General features: G+C 32.9%; 1 protein-coding gene across 5 annotated transcripts in view; it reads left to right on the top strand.

The window, feature by feature from the left end:
• DPH6 (diphthamine biosynthesis 6) overlaps window positions 1–15,831 on the top strand; it is a 206,117-nt gene that overhangs the window by 81,204 nt on the left and 109,082 nt on the right. For all 5 annotated transcript variants that reach the window (XR_006729291.1, XR_006729292.1, XR_006729290.1 and 2 more), the window contains exons 4-5: window positions 6,880–6,953; window positions 10,537–10,655. Coding sequence is in view for 2 of the 5 variants with exons in the window: in XM_045527884.1 (XP_045383840.1) it covers window positions 6,880–6,953; window positions 10,537–10,655 (193 nt within the window). In the remaining 3 variants the exon portion in view is untranslated. The remainder of the gene's footprint in view (window positions 1–6,879; window positions 6,954–10,536; window positions 10,656–15,831) is intronic.

The following is a 15,831-nucleotide window of genomic DNA, read 5'->3' as shown; positions in this document are numbered from 1 at the left end:
AATTTGGTCATAGCTGACTTTGTAAGAATCTCTTCATGTCCCTTATTTACAAAATGAGGAAGATAATGATAATCTACCTCGGGGCATTGTTGAGAGTAGTAACTAATATAAATGTTTAATGACATTATGCACTGCTGTTTCTAGTACTCAGTGATGCTATTGCTGACTTTATTTCCTGAGTTGAACTTATACATCCATCATTTATGGTGATAATGGCCTAAGCTAAATAGTTTCCACTTGCTTCTGAGAGCCCCTGTGGTTTAGCAATGTGCCAGCCTATTTAGGGTCCAGTCTTTGTTTCTAACTTCTCTGTTACTAACATTGTTATTTTTAATTTTTATTTTCTTCCTCTTCAGTCTTAACTACTTGATTAGCTTTTGGTCATCTCGATAACAAGAATATAATTTAATGTGTATTAAACTCTCCAAATTCTCTAAATTGTGTTGAATTTAGTAATAGATATTTATTGATTGATTAATCATATTTATTTTTCTGAGGATTAAAATTTATTTTTTGAAGAATTTGGCAATGTATGTGTCTTCCGTTCAAATGTTTATTTTTTCTTCTGTCAAGCATGACTGCAACTTTCTCTGCATCATCATAATCAACATCCTAATTGTAAAATACAATAGTTTTGTTGAACTTTCTACAGCATCTGGTACTGTGTATATAAGAAAGAGCACAGGATTGGTTGGCAGATGGTCCTTGATTTAAAGGCTAGGTATACATATTACCACCTATGTCAACTTGAATGGGTTAATTACCTTGTTTTTTTCACATAGAAAGTCAGTTTAATAGCATTTTGGATTGTTACGAGGAATAACTGAGATAAGATATACAAAGTACCTAGTTTAGATCTTGGTACATCCTGGATGCTTGGTAATATTATTACTTTATCCTTCCCTTTTCATCAAAATTCTTTGTTTACGCACACACCATTCTTATATCCAGGTTGTTTCTCCTATCATTATGGCCACTCTTTTCCAATGTCTTCATTGAAGTCTCCTTCACCTCCCTCTTCTTACATGGTTCACTGTGTATCCTGTTTCTTGAGGCTCTTGTTTGTTCCTATGGCTTCAAGTGTATGCTGACAATAACCACATATTTCTATATACTCTCTTGAGCACCAGAGTTGTATTTAATTACCTAATCTTATCTATTTTGGATAGTGCTATGAACTAATTGTGCCCCCTAATTCATATATTGAAGGCCTAAGCTCCAATATGATGATGTTTGGAGATGGATCCTTTGGGAGATAATTAGGTTTAGATTGAGGTCATGAGGGTGGGACCCTCACAGACGCAGCAAGAAGGCAGCACTTTACAAGGCAGGAAGAGAGCCCTCAAGAGAATCTGACCATGCTGGCACCTTGAACTTAGACTTCTAGCCTCTATAACTATGAGAATATAAATTCCTATTGTTTAAGCCAGCTAGTCTATGGTATTTTGTTATGGCAGTCTGAGCCACACTAAGACAGATACCTAGCAAACAAATTGTTCCCATGTCCTATTATTTTGCCCCTAAATTGTTTTTGGAATTTGTCCTATTATCTGCATTTTTCAATACTTTCAGACCAGGCCCCTTCTTCTCTTTCTGTACTCTCTAGTCTGTCCTTCACACTGTCACAAAGATTATCTTCTACATGTAAATATGATCATATCTCACTTCTTAAAATCCTATGTGACCCAAGAGAAATGAAAACATACTCATGCAAAGACATACAGATAAGTTCACAGTAGCTTTATTTACAAGAATCCCAAACTGGAAACAACCCAAATATCCTTCAACAGGTAAATGGATAAATAAAATCTGGTATATCTATACAATGGACAAAAAGGAATAAAAAGGAATGAACTGTGGATATACAATCTGGATGAATCTCAAGATCATTATATGGAGTGAAAGAAGCTAGAAACAAAAGGATATATATTGCATGATAGTATTCATATGACAATTAAGAAAATGAATAATAATGTATAATGGCATACAGCAGATTAGTATTAATAGTTACCTGAAGCCAGGGTGAAGGGAGGATTTGGCTGCAAAGGGACACAGGAGTCTTTTGGGAGTAATCAAACTAGTTTGTATCTTGATTGTGGTACCAGTTTCACTGGTGTCAATTCAAAACTCATTGAATTGTGCACTTTAAATAGATGCACTTTATCGTACATAAATTGTACCTTTATAGAGTTGGTTTTTAAAAACAGGCATGGGCTCTTGATTGCCTTCAGGACACAGGCTATGTTTCTGAACAATCTGATCCCAACTTATTTTCCTTCCATTTCCTGATGTGTGCTTTTAACTCCAGCTACTTCACACTGCTGACCATCTCTTAATATGCCAAGCATTTTATTTTGTTGTCTTGGCCTGTATTCTTAACTCTGAATTGTACCCCACCACCTTTCTTTTCTTTCTTAACCAAATCAAGTATGCCCTTGAAGATTGGCCCAGGAGTCATCTCCTCTGTGGAACTTTGCCTAGCTTTTATTTTTATGTGACTTTCTTTTTAAAAAAAAATTGACATATAATGATTATACATATTTATGGAGTACAAAGTGATGTTTTTGATAAATATGTAGTGATCAGATTAATTAGTATATCCATCATCTCAAACATTTATCATTTCTTTGTATTGGGAACATTCAATATTCTCCTTCTGGCTATTTGGAACTATATATTATTGCTAACTATAATCATCCTACAGTGGTGTGTGATACTAGAAATTATTCCTCCAGTAGCTGTAATTTTGTGTCCTTTAACAAATCTCTCTCTATTCTCCCTTCCCCCTACCCTTCTGTGCCTCTAATTTCCTTTATTCTACTTTTTTACTTCTATGAGATAAACATTTTTTAGCCTCTACATAAGAGGGAGAACATGCAGTGTTTAATTTTCTGTTCTGGCTTATTTCACTTAAAATAATGTCTTCCAGTTCCAACCGTATTGCCATGAATGACAGGACTTGATTCCTTTTTTATGACTGAGTAGTATTCCATTGTATATTAATATATATGCCACATTTTATTTATCCATTCATCTGTTGTTGCACACCTAGGTTGATTATATATCTTGGGTATTGTGAATAGTACTGCAATAAACCTGGGGCTACAGATGACTCTTTGACATGCTGATTTCCTTTCTTTTGTGTAAATGCCCAGTAATGGGATTGCTGGATCATATGGTAGTTCTATTTGTAGTTTTTGAGAAACCTCCATACTATTCTCTAGAGTGGCTGTTTACATTATCACCAATAGTGTATAACAATTCCTTTTCCAGCTTTGTTATTTTTTGATAAATAGCCATCTTAACTGGGATAGTAAGATACCTCATATCACTGCCTTTATTACTTAATTTTGGTGCCTGATCTTCTCAACAATAAAAGTGTAATCTTCTTTGTGACACTAGTACACAGTATGGACATCGAAAGCATTTTTGGTTGTATGTTTTATTATTTAGTGAAACAATTAAAGAATGATGACATAGCAATTAGCATTATCATTGGGAGGTTATATGGCTGATTAGGTTTGATAATACTACTTTGGTGAGCACTGTTGTTTAGCTCTTCAAGCTAGAGACTTGATTTTGACAGCGTCCCTATAAGTTATCAGTATTTCTATTCTAGACTAACAAACCAAACTGATTTAAGACTAAATGTATAAGCTAGAATGCAAATTTGTTAATTTACAATGTAGAGTACTTGTATTAAACAGGTGAGAAAGCATGTATTGATGGCCTAGTATAAACGTTTTGGGATGGAAAGTAACAAGGCAACCTAAATTATAGTCTGAAGCTTGTTTAGTGGGCATGGGAAGTTGGTTCGAATCTGGCCATATTTCTAGGTCCCAGAGTCTATATGAATGATATTCTGTAGCATATTCGTTTTTATTTCAATTATGGCATAAATGAATTTATTTGGTTAAATCTTTATGCTGCCTCAGTATGATACTTTATTCTAGTAGCCATTCTGTTTTTTTCTCTGCTGATGCTTCCATTGCTGTCATTTTTCCACTATTGTTAATTTACTGACTTTCTCCCCATGTTGTTACAGGTCAAAGGTCAGAGCCTGAACCTAGCTATATTTTTTTCTACAGAGTAGGTTGACTATATGATAGATCTTTATCTTTAAAAGGTCTGTTTTGCCTTTTTTCGAAGTTTGTAGTTATGTTCAGAACAATTAAGGAATCAACAGAAGTCTTACTTATTCCGGTATTATTAAGGACTCACTCTCCTGGAAAAGTTTGTTTCAACTATACAGAGAGTCAAGGGTTAGTAGGCTGGCTAGTATCAAGTGATAATGGGGAAGAAGAGTGGTAAACCCCAGGAATGAAAAGCTTTATCTGTCAAATGAATGAGGTAGGCTTTCATCTAATATTAGTAGCCCTCAATATCCATGGGTTCCACATCTGTGGATTCAACCAACATGGATTGAAAATATTTGGGAAAAAGAATAATAACAAAACAAACCAATAATATAGTATAACTACTACTTATGTAGCATTTAGATTATATTAGGTATTATAAGTAATCTAGAGATGATTTAAAGTATGTGGCAGGATGTATATAGATTATTTACAAATACTATGCCATTTAATATAAAGGACTTGAGGATCCTTGGATTTTGGTTGGAGGGAGGGTGTCCTGGAACCAGTCTTCCACAGATACTGAGGAACAGCTATAGTAGTAGTCAGTTTTAGTAGAACTAGAAAGACAAGTAGTTATAGAAGATCAATAAAGAAGATTATAATAAAAACAGGGAAGAAAATATTTACTGAATGCTTACTAGGTGCTGGATACTGTGCTATTTACCTGGATTATTTTACTCAGTCTTCATCTGAGTATAATAACCCTAGGAAACAAGAACTATTATTATTATCCTCACTTCACAGATGAGGAAACTGAGACACAGAGAAATTCAGTAACATTCAAACTCACAGAGCTATTAGGTAATAGGGCTGGATTTCTAATGGGTAGTAGTAATTATGATTATTGGACAAATACCCCTAATGATCTACATACAGGCTTAATGTGGAACAGTCAGAATTTAGCTGGGTATGTGATTCTAGAGCTGATTAGTTAGGTGTTATCAAGTAAAAAATAAAATGAGAGTAGAAGAGAATTCCAAAGAATGCATGTATAACAAGAAGAAAATTGTTTCAGGGTTGTGGTCAGCATTAAATGAGAATCATAACACATTAGTGCATGGTAAATGGATAATAAGTGCAATTATTATTTTAACAGTGGTTTGACTTAGTTTAAGAAGAAAAACACCAGTGGCTCTGATCTTTGTTTCCATGATCTATAAGGAAACACACTCATGTAAACACACACACCCATACATATATATTAATAACATTCAGTACTTCATATTTTCATATAGCAGAACTTTATATAAACAACTGTATGGTGTAGGAGTGTAACTAAAAATTTGATCTTTGGATAACATTATTCACTACTCTGTGATCTTTGCTATAAATATATTTGCATTTAATGAGGAACACTATGCCATGACTTTTCCTAATGAATACAATGACTTTTATGAAAAGAAAATGACTCGGAAGGTTAGAGAAAGGTTATAAGCTAATGTTCTCACAAAGTTGCTCAAATAGGAAAGTAAAGGAAATAGCTGTTTTCCTGAAACCTTATCTGATAGAAATATTTTATTTTGGGGTGGTTGGGGCAGATATTTCTCTGTCATTTCAGAGGGGAAATTTTAAATTGACTTCATCTCTAAAGACATGAAAAATTCCTGTTGTGCATTTTTGTTTATTTATTATGACATCCTTTTAGGGCACACAGGGTTATTTCAGTATGTCTTGAATATTACTTTTGTTTTATGTGAAACACTATTTTTTTTCTTTATAGATTTCCAAGTTTGGTAAGACCAGAGTATTACTAATGAAGTCATCTCTCTGAAATGGTTTCTTCACTACATCCATATGCTGGGATGGATTTTCTTTTGTGCCTATTCAGAGAATTTCTATTCAGTTTGTTATTAGTAATTATCCCCTAGTCACTTTCTTCATATCTATTTTCTAGATAACAGTTCCCTTGCTTATACCTGTATTGTGTATTATTCTTCTCGAAGTGTATTATCATATACTTCTTTACATTAAATCTCATCTTGGACCTGTCCTTTCAAATCCCCAAGTTGTCCATATTCATCCATGTACTTGATTGATCTTCTTTTTAATCCATCCTAGCTTTGTATCATCTGCAAACTTGATCATACTTGAATTTACATTCTCCTGCAGCTCATTAATGAGTATGCTGGACAGGCTAGTCCTTGTTCCTGTGGGACTATGCTGGATATACTGCTGGGTGTTCTCAGTTGTAACTATGTTGATAATAATTCATAGCTTCCTTCCCATCACAGAATTCTTTATCTACTGTGTTATACTGTTATTCAGGCAATGCCTCTACCATCTCTGCTTTCTGAATGCTCCTACATCAGTCATCTCTTTCTAAGATTATTATGATGTTCTCTTATCTATTTATGCCATTGCTTAATTTAAAAAAAAGTTACTCAATCTGGAAAAACATTGTCCTTAAATAGAAATTTCTCAAAAGTTTTCATTGAACATCATCAGTGAGTCTTTAAAAATATGTTAAGTGTGAAACATTTTGGAAGTGCTTCCTAAGTCTTTGCTTTCCCCATGAAAAGGAGTCTATAGTTACTTAAATTTTAAGTAAAAAGATAATTAAATTATTTTTCCTGCAGCTGAGAAGATGATTTAAATATGTATTTTTTTCTTGAATGTGGATTGTATCTATGCTGCTTCAAGATGGTTTCCTAGATGAGACACAGTTCATTTATAATTTTCAGAGCATGATGCAGAGTCATGTCTATTAATTTTTAAAGTTATATTTTTTCTTTATTTTCAGGAAAAAGAAGAAATAGAGGGGATATCAGTAGGTGCCATACTTTCTGACTATCAGCGTGTTCGAGTAGAAAATGTGTAAGATAACATTTAATAATTTGTTAATTTTTAAAGCATATATATTTTAAGAATCTGTATTAGTAAAAAATAAATAATTTCAAATCATAAATAGTTATGGTACTCTACATGCCCTATGGAACTAAATGTACGTATTTACCTAAGTAATTAAAGTTACACTTTTACTGTTTTCTGTCCTTGTCACACATGAGAAAACTCTTAACTTACTGTAAGGAAAAATAATTAATTTATAATAAAGAGTTCAGACAAAGATTTTTAGTGAGAAGTATTATCTTCAATTTGATTTAGTACACACTTTTAATCTCTTTTAACTCATCATGTTTCATAATAAAAATCAGAAGCTAATAGAAGGAATGCTATAATATTTTAAAGGAAAAAATGCTTAAGGAATCTCTTTCTCTTTGGTTCATAGAATTCAGTTCTTGGCCAGAAATATTCATGTGATTGAAATACTTATATATAAAGCCATTCAACTTTCAAGGAATATTTAGATTGTTGCTCCCTGCCATCCATAACCCCCTCACTCCCCTAAGGAATGTAACACTAGTAAAACATTTAGCTACAAATACCAAAATAGTCAATTTTATTGATCTATTACAAAATCATAAGATTAATTAAGTGATAATATTGATTATTTAATGTTGACCACCTGAATGAATTTATTTTTCATTTTTATTTGGATAAAAACTCTGTATAGATTTTAGGCATAATTATATTAGTAAAAAAGAAAATATGGATTATGGAAAGAAAATATAGAGTATTTTTCTTGAATACAACATAATCTGGAAATAAGTGATTTTGCCAATCAAAGGGATTAATGAAAGTAACATAAGGGCTGAATTTATGTAATAATTTTATATTCTTCATAAAGAAACATTTATTCTGACTATCTCATTAAGAACCTACATATTAATAGATTTGAAAACCTAAGTTATATTTTTATTTTATTTATTTTCTCTCTAATTCCATGGTGGATTTAAGGCAGTTAAAAAAATACATAATTTTAAAAATGAATAAAGGGAAAGCAGGACAAAGCATAGGGAAGTGAAAAGAAATATAATGATATCACATTTTGGAGGTGAGAATCTCTAAACAATGGATGGTGGTAGTGGAAGTAGAGGAGGAGGTCAAGCATGTGTATTTTGAGGAAATTTTCCTCACATTCTACTTGTTTACTTTTGATCTACAGATGAAGATGGATTGCATATCCCTTAAGCCATATGTTAGTGATAATATCATTCTTATCAAGTTTTAGGTCATATTCTTTGAGAATTACTTAGTTTCCAAATTAGTGTTTTTTAATAAGTTCAAACCCACATGGTTTAATGGATAGCCATACTGGGGATAGGGCTGACATCTATTTATGAAAGTTAAAAAACCAAATGCAAATGTGCTCCTGATTAGGAGGCTGCCTCATTCTATATACATGGAAGAAGGGCCCATGGCATACGTTGGGTAGAAGCAAGACTTTCTCAAAACGCCGTCTTAGGTATACTTCAACACATGGTTTAATATGACCAGATTTTATATCACAAAGCATATCTGCAATAATTTTATCCTTGAAATTTTTAAAGTGGTGTTACTAGGAGTTCATTGGTCTGTCTCCAAACTGACTTTTGTATTAGGCTATCCCCAATATGTAGTTTGTGTTCCATCATTATATTTTCAAGATAAAAATTGTTTCATAAATGTCACAAGGTCAAATGCATCAGTGATTTACAGAGGAAATTTATTTTAAACCGTTAAAACATTTAAATAGGTCAAGAAGTTTGACTTAAGTCTAAAAATAGTTAAAAGATTGTGAATTTTAAAGCAACAACCAAGAATTTTGTAATACGGACAAGAGGGAATAAATTTTTTTCAATAAAAAAGAAATCTTGGCTAAAAAAGAGAGGCTAGTTTGATTAGTAAGCATTAAACATTGGTGAGAGGACAGCAAGAACTGTAATGTTTGTATTACAAGGGTAATTTAAATTTTATTATTTTTGTATTTATTAACTGCCTCAGCTCTGCCTTAGATGCTCTGAGACATTTTAAAAAGGAAAATTACATAAAGCAGTCTCTGCCATGAGGAAGGTTTTGGTTTCTTTGAAACAGGGTATATGTTTAAGAAAAAAATAGTGATTTTTTTTTTTTTAAAGGCCACATATGAGTAAATGACCAAACATGTAGAACATTTAGTAAGTATTGGGATTCTCTGAGAGAAACAGAGAAAAATCAGTGTAGGCCTGAAAGGTCAACCAGGCAACTTTACAGATGGTAGGGATGATAGGGGACACTGGGAATAATGGGTTTTAGACCTATATTCTTGGTTTGATACATTATCTCAGCCACTTGCTGTGTGACTGAGCAAGTCACTTGACTTTGCCTGCTATTTATTGAATATCTATTTTATCCAGGTATTTTTTTACATTCTTTATCTACATTACCTTTAATTAAGAAAGTGACATTTAAGGAAAAACATGAAGAAAAGTAGGGAACACAGCTAGTGTAATAGGCAAGAGTGAGCAAGTGAGTGGTGGTGGGTGGAGAGTGAGGGGAAGAGGAGTTGGAAGTGAGGCATAAGAAGTAATCAGGATCTATTGCAAGGATTTTCACCTGGAGTGATGGGAAGCCACTGGCAGGCTTTGAGCAGAGGAATGCCTTGGTCCATTTTATGTTTTCAAAGAATCACACTGGCTACTGTATTGAAAATGGATTTAAAAGGGAAAGAGTGGAAGCATAGAAAGAAATTAGGATATTGACATGAGAGATAATGGTGGCTCAGACCAGGTTGTCAGCAGTGGTATTGGTGAGGAATGATCACAATTCTGTATTGTGGTAGATTGGAAAAAAAGAAGAGTAAAGGATAACTATAATCTCTTAATCTTCTCAAGAACTTTGAAAGGAAATATTTTTGCCCCTATTTATGAACTAAGAAATTAAAGACATGGACTTAGAGTTTACTTAGCTTGTAAAAGCCATGTAGCTAGAGTGCAGAATGAGGTTTCAAACCCAGATTTGTCTTGACTCCAAAACTTATATTCTTTCTACTGTACCAATACTGTAAAGTATCTGGTACAATGCCTGCAGAATATTAGGTGCTCAATAAATTGTACTTTTTGTTCTTAGTATTTTTTTACTCAGAGACAAATTCTTTAAAAAAATGTCAAAGTTAGATAAGAATAGTTCATAGAACCAAAGTTATTATAAATTTAATCAAATGATTATTTTGTTAGGATAAATCATTTGCCTTTTTTTGCATATGCTTCATAATTTTGATACTCTCAGAAGTTTTAAAAATGAGAATAATGATTCACTGGCATGTGTAAGCTCTTTACATAGATTTCTAAACTTAGTGTATTACTAATTAATATTTCTAGTGTGCCTGGAGTATTCATTTTTTATCAGTTTATACATAGCCCATGTATGTTAAATATGTTTATGTTGTATATATAACTTCATTATGCAAAGCATCTATTTTAAAGCATTTTAAATGCTAAAATCCTTGAAAGAAGCATTATGTTTAAAATCAAAGTAATTGCTATGTATCCAAGTGCGGGACATTACGATATCATCAGATTTTTTTCTTTTTATTTTGTAGGTGTAAAAGGCTTGATCTCCAGCCTTTAGCTTACCTTTGGCAGAGAAACCAGGAAGATTTACTTCGAGAGATGATATCATCTAACATTCAAGCGATGATCATCAAAGTAGCAGCTTTTGGTATGTAGCCAGACTTTTAAGGTAGTTGTCTGTTACCATGTAGATAATCTCAGTTTACTAACAAAAAAGTTGCAATGAAAAAAGAATGATTTAGAATATAAAAATGTGGCATACCAGGCTGAAAAAATTAAGTACCTGGTGTAAAGAAGGAGAAGTTTTAAAATGGGCTTTTGAATATTTGCCAAAGTTATTAATAGTGAGCCTTTTTTTTTGAACATATAACTGGCTCTAAAACTGATATTGTATTATGGTTGTTCAATTGAAGTTATTTTTATAGGATTTGGGATTCAAGTTTCTCAGAAACATGAAATGCAGGGTTTTTTCTAGTTTTTTTTTTTAAACTTTTTAAAATGTGTATTTGGCATAAAACATATTTTCCTGTTATTAAGTTTATTTTGAATAATGCTAAAATAGAATAATTGATTTTGTTTATTATCAAAAAATAAATCAGGTAGTGGGTTTTTGTCAGGGATGGTGAGAAAATCACGTTTGAGAGAATGTTATTGGATCAGTTAGCATAGACACAGCAGGCAGGTGATAATCTGATTCAAATATGGATATTACATATGAACACATTTAATTTGTTTTGAATTTTTATAATTATATTCATTTTCAAGAAATCATAGGGTTTACATTTATTTCATGATTACATTTATTTCATGAACCTATTGCAGAAAATGCCCTGGTGCCTCAGGGTTCCTAAAGCCTAAATCATGTACCTCATTTGAGAGTGTTTACCTTGCTGATCTCTGAAATAATGAGGTCTCAAGCTGTGGAAGACTTTACAGATAAATTCACATTTTAAACAGTATTAAAAGAAAGGGAAAGACTGTAGATCCATACCTTTCTCCTCGGTAAATATCAAGCTATTCCGTTCCTGTTGAAGTTGAGGTTTTGTCTTTAGTTGAAAGCTTTATTTAGAGAACCTGTAGTTGATATCTTTAGCTGTTAAAAGGAGAAAGATTGAGATGGTATTATAATATGTTCTCATGTCTGAGAAAAGATTGCTGAGCAGTCTTATTATTAAAGTTCTCATTATAGATATATTTATCACTAAATATAGGTATATTTGAGTTACTATGTCAATCTAGACAGAGTATGTTCTCTTGCTTTCACTCTGTCTCTTATTCTCTTGGATTTTCTAAGATTACATAGTTTTGTATTGAAGTTCACGTGACCCCTCACCGGAAGGTACAAATACTATCCCTTTTACTACGAGATAAAAGACTGGATTAGGACCCAGAGGGACCTGCCTTATTGGAAAGACAGAGCCATACAATTTGACCTCATTGCCACCTTTGTAATAAAATATAACTGTTACTGTGTGTCCTTTCATTTGAGTGTGTGCCTCTCTATAGGGGTTAGAGATGGGGAATTAGCTGCATTAAACCTTTGGGCAAAGCATAAAACTGAGCTAAGTTGTCCTCAGATCTCAATAACAAAAGTGTAGGTCTGATTTTAACACTTACAGCACATGCTTTCTACTCATTACCTATCAGTGTGCAAAGATGGAGGTTATCCTTGAGAATAGTATTAAAGAAAGGTTTATTGAGTGGCACAGTCCTAAAGAGATAGAAATGTATAAATGATGCAATATAGTTTTCCAAGCTTTTTTGCCTCCCATTTAGAATTGTCAGAAAAGGATTTAAGCAAAAAATAGGACAACAGGACCTTTCTATGGGAGAGAGGGGTCAATAAAATTTTCTGGTCCATTTTTCTATGGGATTGTCTTTAAAAAGGGTCAGTTCTACATGGATGTATAAAAATATATTTTTGATAATTATGTTACATAACCTTGATGTCTTGCAGGCATCAGTGAACTTATAAAATTTTCACATTAACAGCTTAGTATTTAAAGGATTTTCTACTGGTCTTTACATTTATTTAAAAATGCTATTTTCTCATTGGACTTAAGAACAATCTGACCTTTTAGAAATATTTGTTTTTTATTGTATATTAATGAAAACATTATTATTATGTACTGTTAAATTTTCATAGATAATGAAAAGATTCTATGTGTTTCTGCCAACCACTCCCTTTCCAGAGATATGCACATAAGTTATAACTGATCATCTTTCAAGATGACTTTTTTGTATGTATATATGTACATATAGAAATAACATGATTGTTTTATGGGTTTTTATTATTACATAAATTGTATCTTACTCTGTATTGATCTGCAACTTGCTTCTTTTACTCAGCATATCTTTGAGATATTTTTCCATGTTAATAAATGTATTTCTACCTCATGTTTTGTTTTTAAGAAAACTTTTATTGAAGTATAACAAATACAAAAAAAAAATTTACAAATCCTAAGTGTATAACTTGATGAATTTTTACAAAGTGAACATACCTATGTAATCAACACTAAATCAAGATACAGAGCATGTAGAACATCCTCCTAGTCAATACCTACTCTCCCAAAGGTAACAGCTCTCCTGATACCTAAAACCATAGATTAGTTTTTTTCTGGTTTTGAATTCTGTATAAGTGCAATCATATAATATATTCTCTATTGCATCACTCCCCAACTTTTTTAGCACCAGGGACCGTTTTCATGGAAAATAGTTTGTCCACGGGCCAGAGAATGAGGGGATAGTTTCAGGATGATTCAAGCGTGTTATATTTATTGTGCACTGTATTTGTATTATTATTACATTATAATAGATAATGAAATAATTATACAACTCACCATAGGTAGGGAACCCCTGCTCTATTGCGTCTGGCTTCTTTGGTTCAATATGTTTATGAGATTCGTCCATATCATTGAATGTATCGATAGTGTGTTCATTTTTGTGGTAGTACAGCATTCCTCTATAGGAATATGCCACAATTTAATTGTCCATTTTTTCATTGATGACACATAGGTAGTTTCCTGTTTTAGCACTATTACAAATAATGCTGCTATGAACATATGGGGTGATCTTACACATTTTCTGTTCCAGACCTAGAACATCTTTTTCTTTAAGAAGCCCTGATTTCTTTCAAATATGAAATGATATAAATTTATGTTTATGTATGTATATCTAATAACCCACGAGTTCATGATATTTTAAAATGAAATTCAGGATTTATATAAGGGTGATAATAGTTCTATATTCCATCTCTGCCTTCTTTCTCCTATAATGAAAAATCTTAATTCTCAAGGAAGCAGGAGATGTCATTAGAAAATCCCATAATTTCTGGAAACAAAAAGACCAAGTAGCAGGTCTGCAATCCATTATTTTCAGTAACTGGGGTATACTCCCTGGAAAGAAAGAAGGAACAACTTGCATAATCTTTTTATGAACATATTAATTACAGACCTCATGGCAAAAACACAAAAAAAGTCTCTGATGGCATATACTAGAGGGGACAAGTTATTATCTTTGGAATGCTTTTAGCAATATGTATCTGGTTGCTAGAGAGAGAGAGGGAGGGAGAGAAAAAGAGAGGGAGAGATATGATAGAGAAAAACCACTTTTATTCATCACTGGTCAACCTTCTGCTTTTCCAACAATTTGTTTGCAAAGTAACTAAATTGATCACTAGCAAAACAATATAGGTTTAAGGGTTAGCTTAATCAGTTAAGTGATTTTTGTACTAACATTGATTATGAAAGGAAGAAATGCCAGGACTCTACTCATAAAGTTTCTAGAATTGAGAGGTAGGAATGAGGTGATGGGGAAGATGCAAGTACACAACTATATATCTTCCCCATTTTGCAAAATCTTTTTTTTTGTTTTGCCTGATCTGGTGGTCCCCAAGTTTAAAGTTGTGTGTGCCAAAGAAAAGTATTATCAATGCACAAAATACAATATCAATACCATTGAATTTGACAGTACATATACTTAGAGGCCTTTAGGAGTATGTATAACTTCACCCAGTGTAGACAAGTTAAGGACTATCTGTAAACACAAAGCTAAGTGTCCTGTGATTCTTTATCTGTCAAATCTTATAATATCTGCCAAGGAGAAGTGTTAACAGGGCTGTTGTTTTTACTGGTCCTGTGGGTTTAAACTACATCTATTGAGCCAGAAACCCCACTCATAGAGAAAGGGTATGGATTAAAACAGGTAATAAATGGAAATGAGGGGAATCACAGGAGATGGAAAGGCACTTGTAAGTGAATTACAGTTTGGTGGAAGGATGCAATCATGTGACCTCCAAACCAGAGCCTCAGACCTAAAGAATAATACTCTTAGGTATTTCTCTCAGATCTGATGCCATCCTTAACTGATGATGAGAGAACACTCTGGATCTGTTTTCTGCAAAGAAGGGAAATTGGTGATGTATGCTCTACCTAATGATTCCACCTGAATAATTGGGAACAAAGTGATGGAGTGTCACTTGATGACTCAATATAGGGATAGTTCACTACAGTTACCACTCTTTTCTTGGTATATAGACTATACATTTGTCCCTTGAACAATGGAGGGGTTAGGACAACCAACCCCCTGCATAGTTTATTACTTTTGATCCCCCATAACTTTACTAATAGCCTACTGTTGACCAATAACATAAACAGCCAATTAACACATTTTATATGTTATATGTATTATATATTGCATTCTTATAAAAAAGAAAGGCAGACAAAAGAAAATGTTACTAAGAAAATCATACGGAAGAGAAAATAATTTTTATGGTACTGTACTGTATTTATCAATAGTGTACGTTTATGTCATCTGTTTATAAGAGGAATCATTTGTCTGAAATGGCAGGCACCCTCAGCTGCAGACCTCAACCCACGGTATATATCAAGCAATTCAACTTTTTCTTATGTCATGACTTTTCTCTGCTTCTTGGGAGCACTTCTAATATCACTAGTGGCACTATGTATGGGTCTCATGGTGTTATTCAAGGTTTACAGTATTGCACTAAACACTGTGAATACACGAGAACTGTGAGAGATCATGTTTTTACTGTAATACGCAATTTTACTGGAGAGACAAACTGCTCAAGCGGAAATGATTAACATCACACAATTAGCATCACATGACATTTTGAACAGATACTAGCAACACTTGAGTTCACCGCAATAGCAACAGGAGATAACTATGAAATTATTACAGTAGTACAGTATGTACTACAGTTAATTTTATACAGTTATGATTTAATGCTGCATCTTTGTTTACATTTCTCTCAACTGTGAATGGCACCATTTACAGTCTGTAAGTGTATATATGTGTGTTAATTT

Source organism: Lemur catta, chromosome 1 (genome assembly GCF_020740605.2).
Source record: "Lemur catta isolate mLemCat1 chromosome 1, mLemCat1.pri, whole genome shotgun sequence".
Lineage (NCBI taxonomy): Eukaryota > Metazoa > Chordata > Mammalia > Primates > Lemuridae > Lemur > Lemur catta.
This window is presented reverse-complemented; position numbering and strand designations above follow the sequence as displayed.